General features: G+C 52.1%; 1 protein-coding gene across 6 annotated transcripts in view; it reads left to right on the forward strand.

Annotated features, from left to right (window-relative positions):
• LONRF3 (LON peptidase N-terminal domain and ring finger 3) overlaps positions 1 to 24,732 on the forward strand; it is a 40,243-nt gene that overhangs the window by 1,794 nt on the left and 13,717 nt on the right. For 4 of the 6 annotated variants that reach the window (XM_045473054.1, XM_045473053.1, XM_045473056.1 and 1 more), the window contains exons 2-7: positions 3,284 to 3,402; positions 7,163 to 7,285; positions 11,119 to 11,274; positions 13,286 to 13,535; positions 14,147 to 14,237; positions 23,438 to 23,552. In XM_045473054.1, the coding sequence (XP_045329010.1) occupies positions 3,284 to 3,402; positions 7,163 to 7,285; positions 11,119 to 11,274; positions 13,286 to 13,535; positions 14,147 to 14,237; positions 23,438 to 23,552 (854 nt within the window). The remainder of the gene's footprint in view (positions 1 to 3,283; positions 3,403 to 7,162; positions 7,286 to 11,118; positions 11,275 to 13,285; positions 13,536 to 14,146; positions 14,238 to 23,437; positions 23,553 to 24,732) is intronic. The other 2 variants (XM_045473057.1, XM_045473058.1) reach the window with 2 other exon arrangements.

Consider the following 24,732-nt stretch of genomic DNA (forward strand, 5'->3'; position numbering starts at 1 on the left):
CTCCCCGCCCGGCCCCGGGGCGGCCGCCGCGGCGGGAGTTGGCCCTTCCGGGGCCGCGGCTCCCGGTGGGGTGGGTCCGGCGTGGAATTAGGTCAGGAGAGCACTGGTTGCATAAGGGCCGCGAGCGGCCCGGGCCGGGCGGCCCCTCCTCCGCGCGGGCGGGCGGGATTGTGTAACGGCTGAGGTAACCGAAGTGGGCCACGCTCGCCTCGGAAACCATCCCGCGAGCGTGTGCGGGGGGGAGGGGAGCGCTCGCGCCCCGCTGCCCTGTGACTCATTGTCACCGCTTCCTATCACAGGATCCTCGGCCGAAATAGATGCCCCCCCTCCCCGCCCGCAGCCCGCGCGCCCTCGCCGCGAACCCCTATCCCGTCGGCCCGGCGGGAGACCCGGCCGTCAACTGCGCGGGGATCCCCGGGATCGCGCGCCCGCTACGGAGGGGGCACGCCTCGGACCCGCTGCCGCGCGGCCCGAGGAGCCGCGGCTGCGCTTAGCGGCTTCAAGGGCAACGTGGGAAGCCTCACGGCCGGGCGCCAGAGCTCCCACGCGTAGCGGCTCCCCTCCTTCCGCCCCGCCGCTCGCCCCGGTCCCCTCCGTGTCCGGACCCAGAAAGTGGCCGCAGAGCCGCGGACCGGGTAGTGCCCAACTCGGTCCGGCCACCAGGAGCTCGGCCGGCGGGGCGCGGTGTCTGGCGAAGCGTGCCGGGGAGGAGGCGGCAGGGCCGGGCAGGCAGGGCTCTGGGATCCGGGGGTGCCCTGAGCCCGACTCCCGACGGGCGGAGGAGAGGGGTGGGCTCGAGTCTCCACGTGTTGAATCTCCACCCGAGATTGCAACAGGTAATGGAGGGGGGGGGGAGGAGGAGGAACGAGGGCTGGCTGGGCCAGGCTGGCACCCGAGGGAGAGAGGGACCCCCACCCCCACCCCCATGCATATCCTGTGGCCAGGGAAAGCGCACTTTGAGTCTCCTCCGGGCTGGCGAGTGCTGCAGAACAAAAGGGAAGCTTCGACTGCAAACTCTGTAACGTCTTGAGAGCAAGTAAAGAGCACTCAGGCAAGCCCTCTGCACGGCCCCCGTTGGGGGGGGGGTGGACCCCCAGGGGAAGGACCCCCACAGAACCCGTCCCAGCAGCTGCAGCTGAAGCTCAGTCTCTGGGTCCAAGCAGGAGGTCCCTTAAACCCAGATCTCCAAGGGAGGTTTCATTCCTTTTATTTTAACGTTTATTTATTTATTTATTTATTTATTTATTTATTTATTTATTTTGAGAGAGAGACAGAGAGAGGGAATCCTAAGCAGGCCCTGTGCAGAGTCCAGACTCAGGGCTCGATCCCATGAACCGTGAGTCCTGACCTGAGCAGAAATCCGGAGTCAGATGCTTAACCGACTGAGCCACCCAGGTGCCCCTCAAATTTCTATTTAAATTCCCGTTAGTTGGGGCTCCTGGGTGGCTGAGTCGGTTAAGCATCCGACTCTTGATTTTCGCTCAGGTCAGGATCTCACAGTTTCATGGGTTCAAGCTCCACTTGGGGCTCTGTGCACTGACCACCGGGAGCCTGCTTGGAATTCTAACTCTCCTCTCTCTCTCTGCCCCTTCCCTGCTTGTGCTCTCTGTGTCGCTCTCAAAATAAATAAACTTTTCAAAAACTAAATTCCAGTTAGTTACAGCACATACAGTACAATATTGGTTTCAGGAGTAGAATTCAGTGATTCATCACTTACATACTACAGCCTTACCCTATTAAGGGGCCTCCCCAGCAGGCAAGTATCAATGTGCTGGGGGGTGGCCAGTGTCTCGTTTTTCTAAGTACCGCACACCCTTCAGAAAAAGAAAACATGCCCCCCACCCTAGCTTCTAAGCTTCAGCGTCTGACCAACTAGCCTTATGACTTCGAGCAGATGCCTTCCCCTCCCTGGGCTTGATTTTCCTCTTCTGAAGAATGGGTTGGTTGAGCCAGGTGATCTCTAAAGGCCTGTCCAGCCCTGGCGTTTAGTGATTCAAAGTGTTAGTGAGAGAGGGGCGCCTGAGTGGCTCAGTCGGTTAAGCATCTGACTCTGGATTTCTGCTCAGGTCAGGACTCACGGTTCATGGGATCGAGTCCTGAGTCTGGACTCTGTACAGGGCCTGCTTAGGATTCTCTCTCTCTGTCTCTCTGTCTCTCAAAATAAATGAATAAACGTTAAAATAAAAGGAATGAAACCTCCTTTGGAGATCTGGGTTTAAGGGACCTCCTGCTTGGACCCAGGGACTGAGCTCCAGCTGCAGCTGCCAGATGGGGCTCTGTGGGGGTCCTCCCCCCCCCCCGCCGGGGGGTCCACTACCACCCCCGCGGGAGCTGTGTCTCAGTCGGTTAAGCATGATCTCATGGGTCCTGAGATCGAGCCCCCTGTTGGGCTCTGCACTGACAGCACAGAGCCTGCTTGGGATTCTCTCTCTCCCTCTCTCTCTCTCTCTGCTCCTTCCCCGCTAGTGTTCTCTCTCAAAATAAATAAATAAACGTTAAAAAAAAAAAAAAGGTTCAAAGTGTGAGTGAGGACCAAGCTTGCTTTATTCCCAGCAGCCTTGTTTACGTTCACGCACATGTGGCCATCTGTAAAGAAAGGATGGAACCTCGCAAGTGCATTCAGAGAAACTTCGTATGTGTGGGACTTTGTAGACAGAGATGTTGCTAATGTCACTAGAAGACTAACCTGGACTTGCCTTTCTGGTGGGTAGGATGGGAGTCACATCTGGCCACCTCCCCTTCTCCCTGCCCTGGCCTGTTTCTTCGTGGGGATCCTCACTCCGAAGCCAGGCTTACAGTTAGCCGTACATAGCCACGAAGGAGGGCGGCTAGGGTTTCCTCTATGTCAGAGCTACTAATGCACCCACAGGCCCTCTAAGGAACCACTTGAGAGAGGAGCAAACGTGACTTCCTCCTAGTTGGGGAAGCTCAGACCCAGAGCGGCTGGGGGGGTGTGGCAGGCAGGGCAACATTCAGGCTGGACATCAGGATCCCTAGTAGAAAAATCCTAGGGGCTCCTGGGTGGCTCGGTCGGTCGAGTGTCTTGATTTCGACTCAAGTCATGATCTCACGGTTCATGGGATCGAGCCTGCGTCTCTTGGGATTCTCTCCCCCCCCCCTCGCCCTTCCCCCACTCACACTCTCTCAGAATAAATACATTAACTTTTAACAAACTTCCCAGATAACTTGCCGTTTGCTAAGATCTATCCTCATACAGGACTTATTATGTGTTTGTGCTGGGGCCATTAATGAGAGCTTTTTTTTCCCCCCCTCATTTTGGCAGCTCCAAACGACCACTTGCTTTATAGCAACCGGTCTCAAATTTATTTCACCTTGGAGTCTCACGAGGACGCACTGCATGATGCAGAAATAGCATGTAAGCTCCGCCCAATGGGTTTTAAGGTGAGTGGGATGGGAGGGCTGGGAATGGGTTGTACTATAGACAGGAAATGGCAGGAAGAGCTGCCTCCCTGGGAGTTTGGGTCACTAGAGCTCAAGCAGAGCAGGGAAGAGGCTTTGCAAAGGAGCTGGGGGTCCCTTGGCAAAGGGTGACTCAAGAGTCTGCAAGGGAACCGGATTCTTCCCCAGCTTACTTACTCACCTGCTGGCCTGCCAAGCAGCCTGGGCTTTGTTCAGAACTTGTCCAGAACTCTTCAGAGCATGGACTTAGCGGTCAGACCACCTGAGTTTCTGTTATGTCCCAGTTCTGCTACTTTTACCAGCCGTGTGGCCTGGGCAAGCTACTTAACCTCTCTGGGCCTTCTCTCCTCGTCTGTACAATAGGGGGATATTCAAAGCACCCACTTCAAAGGGTTAATCGCGAGGATTACACGAGCTTATACGTGTAGGGTGCTTAGAACGATGCCTGGCCCGTAGCATTACGTGTCCAATCATCATTTTCCAGGGACAGCAGAGAGGAGCATGAGCGAAGTATGGCTGGCTGGTTGTGTCATTTCCAGTCCTTAATATAATCGCCTGCTGGTGGCCCTAAACGTCTGGGTCACATTGGATGGGTAGGGGGAAAGCCGGGTTAGGCATCTCTCAGGATTCTAGGATGCGAAGCATCACTTTCTGCGTCTCGGGCCTCAGGACCGGTCCTTAGCCACACGTCAATATTTTGTTTGGGAGACTAGGCTGGGGCCTGAGCTCTACTGCTTGCAAGCCAAGTGACCGTGGGGAAGTCGCTTCACTCTCTGGCCCCCAAGTGTCCTTGGTGGCAAAGCGCAGCTATTACTAGTCACCCTGATCGCCTCCTGGGGATGTGGTGAGGGTCACGGGTGAGCGCGGCCAAGGGGCCATGCTGGGAGCGCTACCACTTGCCCCGCCTTGGTGCAGTGCTGTCTCGACGCGAGCCCCGGGATGCCTTCTTCCGAACCCCAACTTAGCCGGGTCCTGATCTGTGATCCCTTTATCTGAATCCCGTGGGGCCAGAAGCGTTCAGAGTCCAGAATGTTTCTGATTGCAGAAAGACCATATACTACGTGGCACCCTCGGCGAGCTCTGGACAGCGCTCCGCAATCACACACGCTAATATTTCTGCAGTACGTTAGGTGAGAATTCGTGAGAATTCACACTAAGCGACGGTAACGCAGTCCATATCACTGTAGCCTGGGTTTTGCTACACCTGATGACTTTTGACGGCAGGAAAACTGTGGCTTATCAGACTGTTTCTGGAACTAGGACGCTCAGATCAGGCATTTGTGGACGTGCACACAGAGCCATTAGGGTCCGAGTGAATCCCGTATGTTCTTTGATGAGAAGGTTTTCGTGGGGGGCGGGGGGGGGGGAGTGGAGTAGCATATTCTCTTTCCCAAGGAACAGATTTTAAAAGTCACCAGTGTCTTGACCCAAAGGAGCCTCGGTGAGAGCATTTCACACTTCACAGCGGGGGCAGGTCAGCAAGCTGCCTGGGGGTAAGAGGAGTCCTCTTGCAGCTTCTTCCACACCCACCCTCAACCTAGGGCCTCAGGGTGGGAGCCTCGATAGTGGACAGTGCGGTGGGAAGCAGGGCTGAGAAGCGGTGGACCGTTTCAGATGAACTGGGAAAAGTGACTTCCTCAGTGAAATCAGAGTTGACGGAAGTAGTAAACGGGAGTTTCGTTTCCCCCCAACTGCTGGGGTAAGGAGAGCGCCAAAGCCAGAGAACGAACTGTCTTGGGGGCTGAGAGAAGATTTGAGTGGATGCATACCATTCAAAACCAGCTCATACCCCGATTTGCATATTTCCCACCCTTTCTTTCTTTCTTTCTTTCTCTCTCTTTTTTTTTTTTTTTTTTTTTTTGAAGTTTGTTTATTTTGAGAGAGAGCGCGAGCAAGCAGGGGAGGGGCAGAAAGAGAGGGAGAGAGAGTATTCCAAGCTGGCTCTGCACTGGTAGCTCAGAACCCGGTGCCGGTCTCGAACTCACAAACTGGGAGGTTGTGACCCGAGCCGAAACCGAGAGTCAGATGCTTAACCAACTGAACCACCCGGGTGCCCCATTCCCGCCATTTCTCTTTGCGGTGCCCCTAGGGCAGGGGCATCTCCTGCAGCCCTTTTCCAGCCAACCCAGCCAGGCGCAGTGGTACTCAGCATACCCTGCTTGTGGAACGCTCTCGGTGGGCCGGGCTGGCTGCCCTGAACAGGTGGCGTGTCTGGGTTGCTATTGGGTATGATTGGAGGGGTCCCAGAGGCCTCTCCAGTCCCCCAACACTTATCGCCTCTAGCCGCCCTGAAATGTCAGGCAAGCCTTTCTCCAGGGGGCCCCTGGTAAGCACTGCTGGGAGGAGCAGTGAGGGAAGCCATCGACACCCAAGTATCAGCCGAAATTAGGCCCCAGGAGTGGGGCGGGGGACACGGGGGGAGGTCCCCGAGAGGATTGGAGCAGAGGCCACTGCTCAAGAAGGCAGATCCCTGCCGGCGCCTGGAGCCAGGCTGGAGCCAGAGGGCACCTCACCAGGGCCTGTAGAGGCATGTTAGGGGAAGCTGGGAGTGCCCAGCAGCTGCAACCTAGATCATCTCCTTCTCTAAGTTAGACTCAGGGTCAGCCGTGGAGGCAAGGGAGTGGGGAGCAGGCCCCCGAGGGGCACCCTAGATGACTCAGGAGCAATGCCCTCCCAGCCAAGTTGCAAGGGCCACCTGTCCCAAGGCACAGAGAGAGTATAGCCCTCTTCCCACCTCTTTTCTTGTTCCTGCCTCTTCCCCCAGAATGCTCGTCTGCTACCTCTAGAGTTTCTTTGCCAGGGCAGTTGGGCGGGGACCCCGAGGAGCCCTAAAACTTTTTATACTTTTTAAAGATGTGGTGAGGGAACAGAAGTGAGCTGAGCCTACAGGACGGAAAGCATTTGCTTGGTCCCTGGTTGGCCCTCTGAAGGGAAATCTGCTTTATGGGGAAGAGCATTCTGGGCGTCGTGACCACAGTTCTAGTTTCAGCTCTGCCACTAACTACCTTGACGTCTTGGAGAGGCCATGTCCCTTCCCTTGGGCCTCTTCTGAAAAATGATCAGCAAGTATGGGTGGTCACTCAGCAGCCAGTAATGTGAATGAACTAGATCTCTGCTTGATGGGCTAGTGAATAGAAAGGCATATTGGAACGGGTCTTAAAAGCTGGCTAGTAGGTGCTTCAAAGATGAGGGTTCTTGCTACATTTGGCGATCCCTCCAATACAACAGTGGGGCAGCGGGAAGGTCGTGTGGCACAGGAATTAGGAGATTGGACTTTGGTATCAGTCGGACCCAGACTTAAACCCTGATTCCACAGTTTGCCTTCTGTGTTACTTTGGGCACGTCACTTTTCTGGGTCTCAGTTTTATTTTCTGTAAAATGGGCTTCAGACCATTTGTCTACATGTATAGGACTGTAGATAAGACAGTTCTTTTTTTTTTTTTTTAAGTTTTTATTTACTTATTTTGAGAGAGAGAGAATAAGCAGGAGAGAGGCAGAGAGAGAGGGGGACAGAGGATCCGAAGCAGGCTCTGCCCGACGTGGGGCTCCAACTCAGGAACCATGAGATCAGGACCTGAGCCCAAGTCAGATGCTTAACCGACTGAGCCACCCAGGAGCCCTGACAAGAGATAGTCCTTCTAAGCCCCTTTCGTGAGTAGCAAATACTCACGAAACATTTAGCCAGTGTCAAGAAGTCGATAGATAAATAAGAACAGGATTGAATGCCGATGTTTTCTTCCAGGCACACTTCAGAAAAGCACAGGCCTTGGCCACCTTAGGCAAGGTGGAGGAAGCACTAAGGGAGTTTCTATATTGTGTGTCCCTCGATGGAAAGAACAAAAGAGCAAGATCTGAAGCCCAAAGGGTGAGTTGAGATGGTATCAGATCCAGCTGCCCAGCGGGCTCCCACTTGTCTGTCTTGTCCAGGGAGGGACTGAGGGAACTACCCTCCCTGGCATTTAGGGCCCTGAGTGGGTGGCTCCCTTGGTTAAGGGGGCAGGAAGGAGACACAAGTGCCAATTGATTGCTCAGAAACACACCGTCCTCTTGGCGTGTGCAATCAGTTTGAGCAGTTCCTGCATTTTTGTAGGAGGCTCTGAGGCATGTTCTTGCTTCTTAAACTCAGGGTCTGAGCTGTGAGTGGGAAAACCACACCAAACCAAATCAAGCCAGATAAGTTAACAGGGGGATGGAAGATTCTGCAGATTCTGGCTGTTGACCAGAGGTCAGGGGCGTGGGGCTGCCTGCGGTTGTAGAACTTTGCTTTGGCTGAGTCACGGCCTCACCGGACACACAGGACAGCCAGCTCCTCACCAGGAATGTTGGTCACCATCTCCCCTGCTATATGCAGAACTCTAGCCTTCAGCCTTTGCTAGAAATAGAACACACACCCTGTCTCACAGATGTAAGTCAGGGACCATTACGGTATAATGCAAGCAGCCATTCCGACGCTTGAGTGCCAGGAGAATGTGGCTGGTGTGTGTGTGTGTGTGTGTGTGTGTGTGTGTGTGTGTGTGTGTTTAATTCATGAGATGTTTGCACTGGTGAAGGGCTCAAGGGTCCTCAGTTCATGGACGTCAGTGCTTACTGCTCTGCAGTGTGCTTTCAGACTGTGTGGCCAACTGGCCTAGAAGTTGGATGCTGACAGACAGTGGTCGCCTCTGCCCTCCTTGTGCCCCTCCCCCTGTTCACCACCTGTCTCCAGTGCCCCCGCCCCGGTGAGGTTTGGCAGAGCCAAAAAAAGGGAGCAAGGGACAGGACTGGCTTCTGAAGGCTCGGGAAAGGAATCTTTCGCAAAATCAGTGAACTAGGGGAGCCGAGCTCTGGAGGTTCTGCCCCACGCAGATTTCTTCCTGGAAAGTTGCCATGGCCTGGTTGGGGAAAGTGGGCGGGGTGTGCTTGAGCAGAGCACTGGTGGCAGAGAATGTGCTCCAAGCTGTGGACCCTTCCCCGAATCTTAAGTGCAGCCCACGGCGTGACTAATAACAATAACAGCTAACGTTTATCGAGCCGTTCCCAGCGCACCAGGCACTGTGCCGGGGCTTTCTGTGGGAGATATGATTTCATCTCCACAGCATCCCTTTGAGGGTAGGTGATGTTATTTCATCCCAAGTTACAGATGGGACAGGTGAGGAAGCCAAGGCCGGGAGTCTTTTTCCCGAGGCCACGCAGCTCGTGATTGGTGAAAGGGCAGGCAAACCCAGCTCCGTCTGCTTCCAGAGTCTGCCTTCCCGGCGGCCCACCGTTCTTCTGTCCCAGGAAGACACGCCAGGCCTCTCGGCGCTCACTGGTGGGGTGGAGGGGAGAGGAGCAACAGGGCTGTCCCGTTCTGGGGGCGGGGGGATCGACAAAGGTTGGTTAGAAGAATCTCGCTCTGGCACAGCGCCTCTCTGGAGACCCGAAGACGCAGAAGCCACAGCCTCGGTCCTTAAGGACCTCGCGATCCTGCATGTGTCCTACAAGGGAGCCTAGGCCCATGATGAGTGTCCCGGAGTTCTGAAGCTGGGGCGAGAACTGAGAGGCGGATTTCCACGGGCTGTGATGAGGGCACGGCAGCCGTGTACGAACACTGAGGGCCCTCAGCAGTTCTGATTTACTGGATTGTTCCAGTTTCGGGGCTACAGACTTGGCGGAGACGGCCCAGGTTCACTTGGCAGCAATTAGCGACCTTAGACACTCACAGGCCTAGGTTTCTTTTTAGTGTTTGCTTTTACCGCAGATGCTTTTTGCCCCTTCTTGACCCATTTGGGCCTTTCCAAGGCTGACCCTGAGGTGGAATTGACTTTCATTCACGTGGAACGATCATTCTCCCTGAGCGTTGACCCCCACTTTTGTTTTCCAAAGCCGCTGGGAAGGTCTAGAATGAGATCTTAGGTAGTAAAGGTAAGAAGCGAAGTGCAGTCGCTGTTTCTCCCTTGTTTCCTTCGATTTCTCTCCTCTGCCTCCTTGCCCCCCTGCCCCCTCCATGCTCTGCCCTCTAATTAGTTTTTGTTTGAATTCCAGTTAGTTAACACATAGTGTTATGTTAGTTTCAGGTGTACGATATAGTGATTCAACAGTTGCATACGTCACCTGACGCTCAGCACGACAAGCAAGTATCGTGCTCTTTGGGGGAGGGATTCCAGGGAAACTGCTTCAGAAGCGGGTTGGTCCTGTTGGGCCACTCAGGAGGGTTTCTGAAGGCCAGCTTTGGCTCCTGGGGAGGAGGGGCCTCTGAAAGCTGGCATGTTCGGCCCTGGGCACTGTGAGTACCTCCCCGCCTCCCTCCTTTACCAACTGAGACCTGGGAAGTGGGTTTCCCCACAAGCAGCTGGAACCCTCGGCCTCTCCCTGGGCCCTGGGATGGATAAGTGTCTTAATTCCATTCCATCCGGTGTGATGAGTACGTATTGGACATCTGTGACGTGCCTCCAAAAGCTGGCCATCTGGTCAGAAAGACGTAGGCGCGCGGCACAATCTGAGGCTGACGCGAGACTGTGTAGTCGGTACCAGGTGCTCGATCGTGGTGCAGCGGAGAGCACGAAAGGGCAAGTGAGGTCCCGGAGGCTGGAGTGGTGGCACTGGAGCCAGCCTCAGAGGCCGAGCGGGGTTCGGCTGTGTGGAGAGTGCTGACATCCGAAGGGACGTGGTGAAGGCCCTGCTGGGGGCCAGCAAGGGAACAGATCAACCTGGACAGGGTTTGCTCAGAATTTCGGTCCGACTCCCTTGATCGGTAAACACCCTGTTCTCCTGAGCAAGGGCACGGAGCAGCCCTTAAGTGGGTCTCCGAGCAGTACAGCGGCTGCCCAGTGGCAGGCACTTCAACGTGTTTTAGAAGCCAGGCGACCCGCTTTCTTGTGTTCCGTGTTACGTACGGTAGAGACACGTGTCCGCCCGTAACCCGTGCTGGCGCAGGGGAGGATTGAAGCGAGAATGCGGGCAGTCCGCATGAGAACACACATCCTTGCCTCCCAGTCCCTTCTGGGGGTTCTGGGTCTTGGACCTGCCACGTCCCCCGGCCCCGCACCGTATCCATCTGCAAGGGAAACCAGCCGCGGGCTGGAGCCTGCCTGCCTCCAGTGTTTGAAGTTACCTGACAGTCTCCCCACGGCGGAGGCCGGAATGGGGGAGGAGAGGCTGGGTTCTGCTTTTCCCGCCACTTTGCTGTGGAAGGGATTGGAAATCCAAGGAGGACGGTCCGGGGAGGAGGGCGCGAAACAGGCCGGCAGGGGAAAGACCTATCCAGGAGCCTGGAGGACGTTTGTAGACTTCTGCCCATGGTGGTGCTACGGAGCTGACTGCAGGCCCAGTGATGTTTCTCGCCTGCCTTCACCTCTCTGTCTCTTTCCTCCTAGATAGGTTTTGAATTCCCACCGTAGATATTTCTATGGAACGCTAGCATGGGAGTGACGGTTCTTAACTGGCCGGGGTGACAAAGGCAGCCGTGGTGCCTTTTTGAAGTCCAGATGCCTGGGCTGCACTTGAGACCTGGGGCAGCCAGGCGCGGGAACTCGGAGCCTGGAGAGTTCTTACGCTCCCTGGTTCTGATGCACGCCGAAGGGAGGCCCCTTGCCCGGGCGTGTTGGGGTCTCCGGTCCCACGCGGCTTCCCTGGAGTGTCCCCCCACAAGCTGTGCCCCCTGCCCCTCCCGCCCCTCCCCCTCTCACCCGAGCACCTGTAGAAAACTTAAGTAGTGAAGTCTTCTGTTTTATGTCACAGCTTCTCCTTAGTTTCTTTTCACCATCAGTCCCGGGGGAGTCTCAGGAACATTTTCCCGATATCCTGAAGTTGTTGGCACCTCACCCTAGATTAAAGGAACACGTAGAGTCAATGGCTACTGAAGGCACCAGTCATAATCTACCAAAGTTACCACAGGTAAAACTCAACTTGCCCAGCTCGCTCGTGATGCTTCGTTTGGCTGTTGTGTGGGCAGACATGGGAGTGAGCCCTGCCTCTCCTTCGGTTCCTGAGAAAGAAGAAAAGGAGTCGCTGGTGGCCATGTTCTTTGCTAGGAGGTTATATTTCTTGCAGATAAAACTGGATTTCAGGCACGGTCCCCGGGTTGTTTTTTGTTTTTTAATCTTATTACAGTCGTTTTTCAGTTTTTGGTCAGATCCAGCTGAGGGAGAGATTTGACCGAAGTAGAAAGCAATCGGCCCGCTTCCCCTGGAACCATTCATTCAATCCGGGTGGCTTTATCAGCTTGGGGGCGGAGCCTGGAAAGAGGCCTGACAACCCCTCCTTTCCTGCTTTTTTTGTTGTTGTTGTTTGTTCAAGCTGCTGGTCTTTGAGCACCAGCTGAGTTCCTTGTGCAAAGACAACTCCATTTGATCCCCAAGCGGAGGTAGTTCTATATTCCCTCGCAGTGTCTTACACATGTGTAGACTTCCAGCATGTATTTGTAGCCGGGAAGAGGGAAGCAACTTGGGAAGGCGTTAAGTCCCTGGGAGAAAGATGGGTATTTGCGCCTGTCTTCGAAAACGAGGGAACAGAACGAGAGAGAGATGGGCTCCAGGCCCTCGCTTTCCCAGCAGAGGGCAAGTGGGCGGAAGCCGGGGCTCAGGGGTCCAGACTTGAAGGCAGAGTTTAGCACTGAGCACCGAGGCACCTTGAGGCAACAGTCTCCCCTCCATCCAGGCGGTGTGTTCTTCCCCTGTATGGAAGCCCTGTGATCTCCATGGCAGGCAGGGGCCTTCCATTTTCCCTGCTTCTGTCCCCACCCTGGAGAAGGAACGAAATGCAGGTGGGCCTGACTTTAAGAGAAAAGAGGGGGAGCAGGACTGAGTACCTCCTGGAAGCAGAGAACCCCGAGTGCATTTCAGTCATGTTTGAGATCACTGTTACATGATTGAGAACACTAATCGGGAGCTGGAGTGTCTGGAGGGGCTTCCCATCGCAGCTGGAACAGAAAGGAAGGAAAATCACACCCCTGGCTTTTCCAGGGTGAGCCAGCTGGGAGCGGGGATCCGGCTTCCACACAAGCTTTGCTTTGCAAAGCAGTGTCTTCCCATGTGGATGCCTGGGGCTCGAACCCCTGAACCCCCCCCAGGTCAGAGACTGAGAAAACCCATATCAAGCTCACTGACTTCTCCCGACCAGACACCCCCCATTTCCCCATCTATCTACCGATTTCGGGGGGGGGGGGGAGGGTGGCTCGGGGGTTGGAGGGGGAAAAAACCCACATGAGCACTTGGACTCCTGGACTGTGGATTTAGAGCAGGGTTCGGGGTTCTCCGGGTGAATCTGCACAAACACCCCCTGGTGTTTGGATTTATTTCTAGATCCATTTTCAAATACCCCCTCCTGGACGGAAATTCTTTAAAAGGCTAGAGACATCATTGGTCGTTTTGCCAAATGAGTTGTCTCTTTTTCACTTTTCGCCCAAAAGCCAGTCGAAAGAGTGGTTTGTCCCTGATTCTTTTGACCCGTATAACACGGGGCTCTGGTACCTGTGGTAACCCTGCAGGCCTGTGCCAGAGCCTTGGCGAAAGTCCTCTTGGAGCTGGGTGTGGGGCTCGCAGATGGCCTGGAAGGGCAGCGAGAGCGACAGGAAGGATCGAGTGACAGGACCTGCCCTCACCGCCTGTCTTTGTTTCCCTCAGGTGGTAACGGGGAGGATTTGGCCAGGAGAGGGCCCGGTGGTGCCACACTCTGCATCTGTCCCCTTTATCGCAGCCCAAGGAGTCTGTCCCCTACATACCCTTCTGTCCTCGCCCAGGGAAGGTCATCAACTTCACCCAGGCCAGGCACGCCTTTGCTCCTTAAGCCGGGTGTCCACTAAATGATCAGGGCTGTGCAGTTTTCTCTCTGCCCCCGGTGGGTAGCGATGGCAGAGGATGATCCTGGGCCCGAGTTGGTGCTGACATTTGGCTCTTTCTTCGTCCAGGAAAGCCGGGAGCTCCCGCACTGCTCTAGTCAGGAGGAAGCAGCGGCCGCGGGAGACCGCAGCAGCCTGGAGAACCCAGTTAAAGTAGAGGGGGAGGGGCAAGAAGGCCACGGGAAAGGCCAGGCAGGAGACCAGGAGGAGAAGGGGGATGCTGCCTCTGCCAAGGCTGGCAAATGCCAAGAAAAGAAAAGGAAACATTGTCAATTTGGACCCCAAGACCCAGAGGTGCCTACTAAAGCCAAAAAGCCAGGTACTGACTCTACCCAGGGACCAAGGGGCTTGAAGGAGGTGCCTGGGCTCACCGGCATATGTGGGTTCCTTAGCCTCCATCCAAGGTGTCACTACCTCGTACCCTTGATGGTGTCGCCTTCCAGGCCAACCTGTCCCTACCCTCCTCTCCGTTCCAGGAATGTAGGGGCAGGGAGGCGTGATCAGGCTTCACGTTCATCCTTCCCAGCTGGGCGCCCGCAGGTAGGCAGTTGAGAAGCAGCAGCCACAGCCCGGCGTCTTTCCGAGAGAGGGGCTGGTGGTGCCGAGGTTCGGTGTCGGCTTTGAAGGCCTTGCTCGGCCCCGGGGAACCGCTGCCTCTGTAGAGTGAGGTGCCTGTTGCATTGGAGTGAAGTCCCCAGGGCTCCCGGACGTTCCCTGGTTCGCATCTCTCTTCCCGTGGGCCTGCTGGAAACCTACCAGGGCCTCCCTCAGGGGACCCTACTCCCAGTGGCTCGGGTGGCCACCGAATCAACCCTCTGGGAGGCGCTGAGGGTGGAAAGCTGAAAATCTAGTGGGGTGGTTCTGCCTCAGAAGTGCTGACTGTGCAAGCCAGCTTGGTCTGCCTCTGACATACTGCTTTCTAAATCACAGATCCTCCCGCCGACCAGGGGGCCAGAGCCGCGGTCAGTGCTCCACTCCCGTCCTTTGATGCATCTGACCTTGAATGCTCCCTGTGTATGAGGTATGTGAAGGGTACTATCGCTTACTGCCTGAAGCTGCTTTTTCTGGGGGGATTCTGGACCTTTCTGCCAGTGACCTACCGTTTGGTTGGTTAGCACGGAAAAGCATGGTTCTAACAAAATGAAAATCTTGCCGTTGGTTGTCACACGGGCTAGCTTGTGTCCCTTGCTTACAGATTACATTCCCTGCACTCCTGACTGGGAAATACCTAGACAGTGGGGGAGGAAACGGTCCACTCAGAGTCGCAAACCGATGGCCACAGGCTGAATGTCTTTAGTGTGGCCTTCACGGGAGTTTTTTGGTTGTTGTTAAATGTGAATGCTCCGAGACAGGACGCACGCTCTCCAGTTGGGCCATGGCTCCCCTCTCCCCCCACCACCTGACAGTACCAGCCTGTGTCTCATATTTGCATTACTTTCCTGGCACCTCGTAGGTAGTTGAGTTCCTGACCGTGGAACAAATCGCAACTGCTCGATCAAGATCTCAAAGCTCAGGGGCTAATGTCGATGCCATGGGCCTGTTCTTTGGCAGTCAAGTAGAGGGCCCAACTGGTTTTTGTTTCGAACAGTGCTAGTACTAGGCACGTACTACTCGGCCTGGCATCTCTTCTCTACCCAGTGGGGAGGCAGATTATGCACACACCTGCCCACCCCTCCCCTCAAAAAAAAAAAAAAAAAAAAAGGAAGCCGGTAGAAGCATGGTCTGCGTGCAAAAAATTACATCCATCTGTTTCATTTCACAGCTGTGACTTTGTGGCTAAGAGGATGAGCTCCAAAGCCAGACAGGGTGGGCCTGAGCCCTGGCTCTGCCGTTTACTGGCTGTTCGGCCTGGAGCAAGTGATCTTCTCTGCCACTGTTTTCTCGCCAGTAAATAGGGAAGAGTATTACCTGCCCTGTGAGGTTGTCATGATTGAGAGACTCTCAGTTCTCTTATCAGAATAGTGCTTGACAATAGAGTAAATACTCCATAAATGGGAACTTTTTGTCCTAGGCCAGAGATTCTTCAACTTTAGGCCCCCGGAGCCCTGAGGAAGTTCTATGTGTGGATTCTACATAGATCTATGAATTGCCTCAAGTTGTATGTAAAAATGTGTGTGTGTGTGTGTGGCGGGGGGGGGGGGGGTGGGTGTGTGTTTCCAGAGCAAGGTCCACAGAATTCAGTAGATTCTCAAATGTGGGTTGTTGTTTTTTTTCAACATAGCATTAAAAGAAGACTGAGACATTTGCACAAAAGTTGTTAAGATGGTTGACCCAAGAGATGTCAAGAAAAATCTCGTGGTCTACCACACACTGGGATCCAGCCAACCAAGGATCCTGAGATGTTTTCTTGCCCTTTGTGAGCACGATGCCTTCCATATCAATCACGTGCATTTGTATTCGGAAGGACTTTTCTTGTTTGCATATAAACGAGTAAGGCCGCCATTGCCTGGACATGTACTTTTTCTCTCTTAAAAAAAAAATTGCGGGGCGCCTGGGTGGCTCAGCCAGTTAAGCGTCCAACTCCGGCTCAGGTCTGATCTCACCGTTCGTGAGTTCGAGCCCCGCGTCGGGCTCTGTGCTGACAGCTCGGAGCCCGGAGCCTGCTTCAGACTCTCTCTCTTCGTCTCTCTCTGCCCCTCCCCACTCACTCTCTGCGTCTCTCTCTCTCTCAAAAATAAATAAACATTTCGAAAAAATTGAGTTGTCAGACTTGCTCCTGGGGTCAGGCAGACCTGAAAATGACCAGTTCGGCAGATGGAACGCAGCAGCACCCAAGGAGAGCCTTCTGGATGTAATACGGGAGGTTTGGGTGGAGGGGGCGAGAGTGAGGTGGGTTATGTAACCAGTTCCCTTTTGCCATCTCCCTCTCCCCCTCACAACAAAGCAGTAGGCAGGTCCTGGCCAAGCAGAGAAATGGGCCTTTGCCATCGCGGCTCTAAGCCTGCCATGTGAGCCGCGGCCTTCCAGGTGTCAGACTTCGACAGACTTGGTTCAGCTTGCTCAGAGAGCCCGAGTCCTCGCCGGACTCACCCTCCTCTTCACGCTCCTCCTGACATGCAGCGAAGCCAGCAAAACCAAACACACAGACTCATCCTGTTTGTGTTTTCGCTGAGGACTCACAACCCCGAGGTTGGAGTTCTTTTGTTCTGGTTCCTCCGCTCTCTCCCTTCCGTCTTGTTTGTCCCCGATCTCAACAGGGAGCTTCGGAGAAGGGTTAGAAATTTGCTCTGAGAAATAAACACCAGGAGGATGAGACCCCCCTTCCGGTTTGCTCGCCCTGAGTTTAAAAGCCTTCACTTCCCTTATCCTGCCCCTCTGCTCTGAGTGAGGCTTCAGAACAAAAGCCCATCTTTGTCTGGGGGCAACTGTCGGATAGGCCTAGGAAGTTATAGGGGGACTCCAGCCGCTTTAGGGTGCCGAGAAACCTGCCAAGTCCAGAGAGCGTTTGTGACCTCGAGGCTCTGAAGGCCCTAGCCCTTGGTCACAAGCACGTAGTTCCCCCTCCAGCAGGGTTTGCCTGCAAGGCGGAAATCAGATGTTGACAAGGCTGTTTCACAGGCATGCCTTGGTCTGAACACAGCCCTGGCAGACTTCCTGCTTCCAACCCGCTAGTGGTTTTTTTCCTTTTTATTGTCACTGGGATCCGTACCGGCTTCTATCACGACCCTCACTTGTCTTTGGCAGGGGGAGAGGGCGGCTAAGGGTTGAGATATCTTCAGACCATCTGCTGGGTCACGAAACTAGACATTTGCACCTCCTGCGCAAGTTTCTAGAACGAAATCCAGTCCCGCGGCACCGCATCGGTAGAAGACAAGTCGGAGCGTGAAGCCGGCCTGGCTCTGGAGAGACGCTCGGGAGCGGCTTCCGTGTCTCGCAGGGAAAGGGGCGGAAAAGACCAATGGAACGGTAACTGGAGCGTGCGTTAATGAGACACTTGATAATCTCCGAGTCCCGCTGGCTGGATTGGGAGAGCTCCGTCGAGGGAGGCTGCTTCCTAATTCCAACGCCTCAGAACTCTGCTCCTCAGTCTTTAGTGACCGAAACCCCTCCCTTGAGATCTACGGAGGTGGGAGCCTCTCGCCGCTGGGGTGGGTCGGGGGGCACCTCTGGGGCTGGTGTGGAACAGCGCCTTTGGGGTGACAAGGCTATTTTGAGATGTGGAGCAAGCATGTGTGATTTTTGAACCAGTTACCTAATGGCCCAGTGACCTCTTTGTCAATCGCAATGAAAACTTTGTATTTAACCTCGTTTTAGCCACTCGAATAGCTGGGCGTTAAGCAGCCGGTTCCCTTCCCCCCCACCCCCTCACCGTCTCTCTCCTTCCTGCCCTCCCTCCCTCCCTCCCTCTCTCTCTCTCTCTCTTTCCCTCTCTCCACCCCCTCCTTCTTATTCCTTCTTCACTCTCATTTGATAGCACCAAAAGAACACAATACAAGGATGTAACTGGTGGGCAAAGATAGCTATTTCCAGACAAGCCAAGCATTTTATCCGGGCTGACATCTAACTGAAAGCATTTATTATTACTATTGTTTACTCCACCGCTGTGACAATGTAAAATGCTTACTTGTGAGAAAATCCGGCTCTACTCTGATTTATAAATGCCTCCCTGACGTGTTTTCTGAAATCATTACCTAAAGCGGTAAATAAAAGGGAGAGGAATTCGAGTATATTCCTATTTCGAGCTCTCTCTCTATGGAGTTCTCTCTCTCTCTCTCTCTGGAGTGGGGCGAGAGGGAAGGGAGAGAGACAGAGAGGGACAGAGAAAACTATGTTGTCAGTACGTGCAGGTACACACAGATAGATGATGTCTGTTCCAGATGTGCACATGCTCACAGCCGTGTCACGGAGTGCAGAGGGAATCAGATGTGACTCTCCTTCCCAAGCCCTGCCGCTTCCTAGCTAGCTGTGTGTGTGACCTTGGGCAAGTCATCTAACCCGAGTCTTCATTTCCTCAATAGTGAAGCGAATTTCCTTATTCCTCATTACCGCCTATCAATGTACAAAGTTAATTTATATGAAAAACAGTTTTACAGGCACCCAGAATAGCAAGTGAAATCTACTCCACCTGTTCCTTGCCACTTTACTCAGTCGGCCTTTCTAGAGGAGCGGAGCAGCTCTGAAGCTAGAAGCGAACTGCGTCCTGAAAGGTGATACATTCGAAGCATCTGAACTTTGAGTTATTTCAAGGCAATCATTATACCACATCTGTGGGCAGCATTCTTGTCTGTGACCACTCGATCAGGGCGTTTTGTTCGCAGTTCTTGCTGAGAGTTGCCGTTTCCTTCGGTGTCTGTTTCACCCATCTGCTCGTGAAGTGTCAGGATTTACTGCAGTTAACTAGCCAGCGATCTCGTTGTTTGACAAAAGGCCCAATTTTGAAATTCTTGGGAAAAACAGTCTTGCAGGTACAGACTCCTCAGTCGTTGCCACCATTAACGTCATCGACTAATGTACAAGTATTCGGATTCAGAGCATTCAGATTACTGCAGATTATGAGACTTTCTCGTTTGGCCGTTCTAGTAGATCACAGCAGTGGTTTCCAAATCAGCCTGCCAATTTTTTTTTTAACGTTTATTTATTTTTGAGACAGAGAGAGACAGAGCATGAACGGGGGAAGGTCAGAGAGAGAGGGAGACACAGAATCTGAAACAGGCTCCAGGCTCTGAGCCGTCAGCACAGAGCCCGATGCGGGGCTCGAACTCACGGACCGCGAGATCATGACCTGAGCCGAAGTCGGATGCTTAACCGACCGAGCCACCCAGGCGCCCCATTGCCAATCACACTTTTGAGAGACATGGTAAAATGTGAAATAAACACTTTGGACAAGTACATAAAAATTAAAAACGTATTCTCTTAACAAAATATTGTAAAGAGGATACTCAGTCAGCCTTTCTCAGTTCAAGAACTAAAACACAGCCAGGACCCCAGAAGCCTTCCGTGTGAGGCTTCCAAATCACGACTCCTTGCCCCCGCCCACCGAAACCGCTACCTTGACTTTTGTCTCTTCTTTTTATCTTTTTAAGTTGATTTATTTATTTTGAGAGAGAGAGAGAGAGAGAGAATCCCAAGTAGGCTCCGCACTGCCAGCGCAGAGCCCGGCATGGGGCTCAAACTCACCAACCGTGACGTCGTGACCTGAGCTGAAATCAAGAGTTGGACGCTTAACCAACTGAGCCACCTAGGTTCCCCCTTGTCTCCTCTTTTTAAAAATAGTTTTACCACTCATGTATGCGTCTCTAAGTGGGGTAATTTAGCTTTACCTATTTCTAAAAAACTTTACATAAATCGAATGGTCCTGTTTCTTTTTGTTCTGGCTTCTTTACCACAGTATTAAGGTTTATTTATTCATGTCGCTGCGCGTCGGGGAAGTTTGTTTTCATTAGTGTATAGCATCCCATTGTATGAACCTACCGCACACTTTCTTTACCAGTTCTATGGTAGAGGGATCTTTGGGCTGTCTCTAGTTCGGGGTTACTGCGGGTAGCATTGCCATGAGCAGTTTTTATGTATGCTCGTGCATTTAAATCTTTGCCCATTTTTGAGTGGGTTCTCTCTCTTTCTCTTACGGACTTATAGGAGCTCTACGTATGTTCTAGATACCAGGCCTCTGTTAGTCACGTGTGCTGGAAATACCTTCTGCCACTTGCGGCTTGCCTCTCTGCGCTCTCAGTGGCATCTTCGGATGAACTTACAAGTTCTTGGTTTTAATGAAAATGATCAATCCTTTCATTTATAGTTAGTGGGTTTTGTTTTTGTTTTGTTTTGTTTTGTTTTTTGGTGCCTACCTTGCCTAAGAAATCTTTTTTTCTTTTACCCGGAGGTCGTAAACGTATTCTGTTGTATTTTCTAAAAGCTTTACTGTCTCACGTTCCTCTTTCCAGCCCACATGGAAGTGATTTTTTGTGCGCGGTGTGACAGACAGTCCGACTTCCATTTCCCCATATGGACAGCCCACTACCCCAAATAGCATTTATTGAGAATGCTATTTATGTATTGAAAATCCCGCGCTCTGCTTTGAAGTGCCACAGTTGTCATAAATGAAGAATCTGGATCTGGGGGTCTATTCCTGGGCTTTCTATTCTATCCACGGATCTATGTGTCCTTGTGCTAGCCCTACACCGTTTCCATCACTGCTGCTTTATTTTTATTTTTTTTTTAAATGCTTATGACATCTTTTTGTAAGGTGTGATATTTTCTTTTCTTTTTTTTTTTTTTTCAACGTTTATTTATTTTTGGGACAGAGAGAGACAGAGCATGAACGGGGGAGGGGCAGAGAGAGAGGGAGACACAGAATCGGAAACAGGCTCCAGGCTCTGAGCCATCAGCCCAGAGCCCGACGCGGGGCTCGAACTCACGGACCGCGAGATCGTGACCTGGCTGAAGTCGGACGCTTAACCAGACTGCGCCACCCAGGCGCCCCTCATCACTGCTGCTTTATAATAAGGTCTCACGTCTGGTAGAGCAAGTCCTCCCACACTGCTGCTCGTAGAGGTGTCCTGGCACCTCTTGACCCTTTGCCTTGCCTCACACAGTTTAGAAATCAACTTGTCAAGTCCCACAAAAACAAACGCGTGAAATAAGCCGCCGGGATTTTCATCGGGACTTGACTAGGTCTTCTCTGCTTCCTTTCAGTGAGGCGTTTGTAGTTTTTCTCCTACAGAGGGCTCGTACAGCTTTTGTTGGGTTTATTCCCGGGTGCTTGATTGTTGAAAGCAGTTGTCAATGTTACTGTGTTTAAAAATGTATTTTCTCATGTCGCTTCGCTGGCGTGTGGAACACAGTTGTGGGCGTGTGTATATGTAACTAACATCCTTGCCCATACGAGCAGTTCTTACGGATTCTAAGACTCATCCTGCAGATTCCTTTAGATTTTCCCAGTCCACCATCGCACCGTGCGTGAATAGGGACAGATTTGGTTTTTTCCATCCTAGTCCTCGTACTTCTCTATTTTTCTTCTCACCTTAGTACGCTGGTTAGGACCTCCATCATAAAGAGTGCTTTTGAAAATTAATTTTAGTTTTTGGCCAACTTAATAACTGGCGTCTATTAATTACGCTAAGCAAATTAACTGCTTCTTAAAACAGGATTGAAACATTCAAAAAGGAGGAAAAGTGAATATATGAAAAGCCTCCCTCCTACTCCAAACCTTCATTGGCTTAATTTCAACATTTTAGCAAGTTTTATTCGTACAGGCGTGTACTTGCGAAACCTCACCTTTCCGACGTCCTGTTCGACGTCTGTCCTCTCACCTCCTACAAGTCCGGTGCACCCTGTCCCTGTCCCGTGCCGGCGCCTAGCTCCGCGTCAGCACGCAGTAGGCACCCGGAGCACTTTTGCTGAGTGGACAAGTGAGAATCTGTTTGGTGGAGAGCTTGTTAAATCGAAATTGATTTCTCTTAAGAAACTGTTCTTTCCTTTCCCACAAGATGCTTTCCCCTCAAATTCCACTAGAATTTTTTTTTTTTTTTTTTTTTTTAATCAAGAAAGAGGGGAATGTGCCAGCAGCTGCTAGTCTTTTCCTTGGTAGATTTGGTAATTAGGTTTGGAGACCCGTACAGAGGATTTGCCCATGCGGAGATTAGTAGGATTGTGAAATACAGTGATTCGCAATCCTGGCTGCACATTCAAACCACCAAGGAGCTTTAAAAGAAAAAAAAAAAAAATAATAATCCTGATGCCTGGCCTTTGCCCTGGACCAACTGACCCGAACCTCTGCAGGCGTGGTCCTGGCACCTGTAGTTTTTCAAAGGTCTGCAGGTGATGGTGGGGCGCATGGGGAGGAGCAGGAGGTAGGGTTTACAAAGGCACACGAGGAGATGTTTGGGGGCGATGGGTGCGTTCGTGACCTTGGTTGCGGACATAGTTTCATAGGTGTGTACGTACGTGTAAACTTATCAGATTGTACACCGTAAGTACGTGCCGTTTATTGCACGTCAATTAGACATCAGTAAAGCCGTTTAAAGAAAAAGCGCCCCAGGTGATTCTCACACACCAATAGGGTCGAGAGTCGCGGTTTTAACAGAAAGAGCACACGACTGCTAGTGGAAGTTGGATAGACCTTCGTCTGCCAACAGATGAGCCGCTTTGTCCCCTCTGGAGCTCAGTTTCATTCTGGTTGGTGGGTTCAGTTTTTCTCTCCAGTACTTTTCGGCTCTGACATGTTGATTCTGCTCAGCCTGGCCGTGTGGGCCAGGCTGTTGGTACACCTCCCGGCCACACGAGGGGGCTGTGCAGCTGGCGGCCTCTTCCTCGCAACTGAACACTCGTGAGGTCAAAACAGGCTGGTCAGGCGTCTGTCTTTCCCTTTTGTCTGTCCTCTTGGTGAGCGCCAGCCCCACTTCTGAACCACCGTCGTCAGCTGCCCCCACCCGGTGGTCCTGCTGCAGGTGAGCCTTTCTTTTTCCAAAAGCAAAGTAAATCTGTGAATCTCTGAATGGGTAGAACGGCTTTTAAAAAGATTCCCCACGTTGCTTTGAAATTAGCCGGCTCCTGTAAAGGAATTAAAATAGGATCTAATTGAAGTGCATGTGTGCATACCTACATATGTTTGTATGTATGTGTTCATCAGTAAGCACACCGACAGAATTACTCTACTGCCCCCAAGAAAATGATCATACAAAAGGCAGTTACGTGTTTGTTGCAGGCACAATTTCGGGATCCTTCAGGCAGTAAACATTGCTTAGGTAAAAATGGAATGAGGGTTAGCAAATAAGCCAAGTCTTTTTTCCCGTTGTGTATATGATATAAGGTACTTAAATGAATGAATGTGTGAGACGGAGTGTGTGTGTGTCTGTGTGTGTGCTTATCTGTCTCTGTGTTTACATATCTTCAGGCGAGCGGGTTGGCTAAATATTTTAGAATGTAATCTACTTAGACCCTCTGGGCATTAATCTCGCTTTTTCTGAGACCTGACAGGGAAAAACAATCTGGATGCCAGTCGGAAGAGGCTGACTAGAACTAATGTTACAGAATGATCTAGCTATATCAGAAATGGTGATAAATGCATTATTTTCAAATCCAGCTCAGAAATAAAAAGCAAATGCTTTTCTGAAGCACAGCAACTGCAGGGAATTCTGGTAAAAAAAGAAAGGACCCTCCCCCACCCTTACACACACGGAATTTTCCGAATAACACTGTAGAACCTTAACATTGAGTAGCTCTTTTATTTTTTTTTTTGTCTGATTGCATCATTTTTCTTCCATTTTGATTCCTAAATTTCAGATTATTCTACGAGCCAGTCACAACACCTTGTGGTCATACATTTTGTTTAAAATGCCTTGAAAGATGCCTAGATCACAATGCAAAGTGTCCGCTGTGCAAAGATGGTCTTTCACAGGTAAAATATTATTTCTTTCTTGATTAGGTTAGATTATTTGGACTTGGATACTAAAATGGTGTCCTGTTTGATCCTAAGCCAGTGCACTGTGCTAGGGAAAAATACCCTCTCACACCACCTGTCTATCTTTCCCGTCTTACAGCTACCCCTCCCCTCTTTGCAAAGTCCTTCAGGAAAATGAGGCGACATCCAGCTTTTTATGAACTGTCAACAGTGAAATTAATTTGTGTTGGAAACAAAAGTATTAAATCGATGGCAGACATGCATCCTGGTGCTAAGCTCATCCATCATGGCACCTGGTGCACTGCCATCTTGGGTGAATCCTCTGTCCTCTCTGGGATTGGACTAGATGAGCTCTGAAATCTTCCTATCATCCATGTTTGTTCTGTGGTTTGCAGAGATCACTCCCAGGTCCCCAGAAAAACCTCGCAGACCTTCAGCGAGGTCCTTGTCCCGCCCCCCCCCCCCCCCCCGCCCCCGGAGCTGCTGTACTTATTAGCAGATATTTAGCTACTTGGAAAGCTCTGGGGCTTCCAAGTCCTTTCAGATGAACCACACGGACTGCCACCATCGTTTTTCAGGTGGACCCAATGGAATTTCCTATAGCACAGGAATGCCCAGGAACCCACCTTGCTTTCCCTCCCCCAAGGACTTGTGTGGCACACATTACAGCCAGTGTTAATGTTCCTTGACCCTTGTCATCCCTGAGGAGAGCTCAGCGATGCAGGACACCCTCTAGGTGAATGTAGGTCCAGTGAAGTCACATGTTGAGTTTTCCCAACACCTGAACGTTTAAACTAAGAGAATGGAGTAAAATGATCATCCAGGACGACCCTGGGGTGTGTATTGGGTTGGAGGGGAGGGTCCCTGCCATCCCTTGCCTCGATCAAGGGGTGGGGTTTTCCTGGCCTGATTGTGGGGGAGAGGCCCACGGTCCTTATACTTAAATATACATCTGTGTTGTGGTAACACTACAACATCCAAATAAGCAGAAAGAAGAAAAACCTACCCGTATGCTCAGCACCTGGAGAAAACCACCATTAACATTTTACTGTGTGCCTGTCCTGGGTTTTTGTTTTAGCATCAGTGGGGGAGTCACCTCCTCCATGGATTAGCTACCTCCCGAGTCATTGCTTTTCTCCAAAGACTGGGACGGGGCAAAGCAGTGGATCTTCTGCAG

Source organism: Leopardus geoffroyi, chromosome X, assembly GCF_018350155.1.
Source record: "Leopardus geoffroyi isolate Oge1 chromosome X, O.geoffroyi_Oge1_pat1.0, whole genome shotgun sequence".
NCBI lineage: Eukaryota > Metazoa > Chordata > Mammalia > Carnivora > Felidae > Leopardus > Leopardus geoffroyi.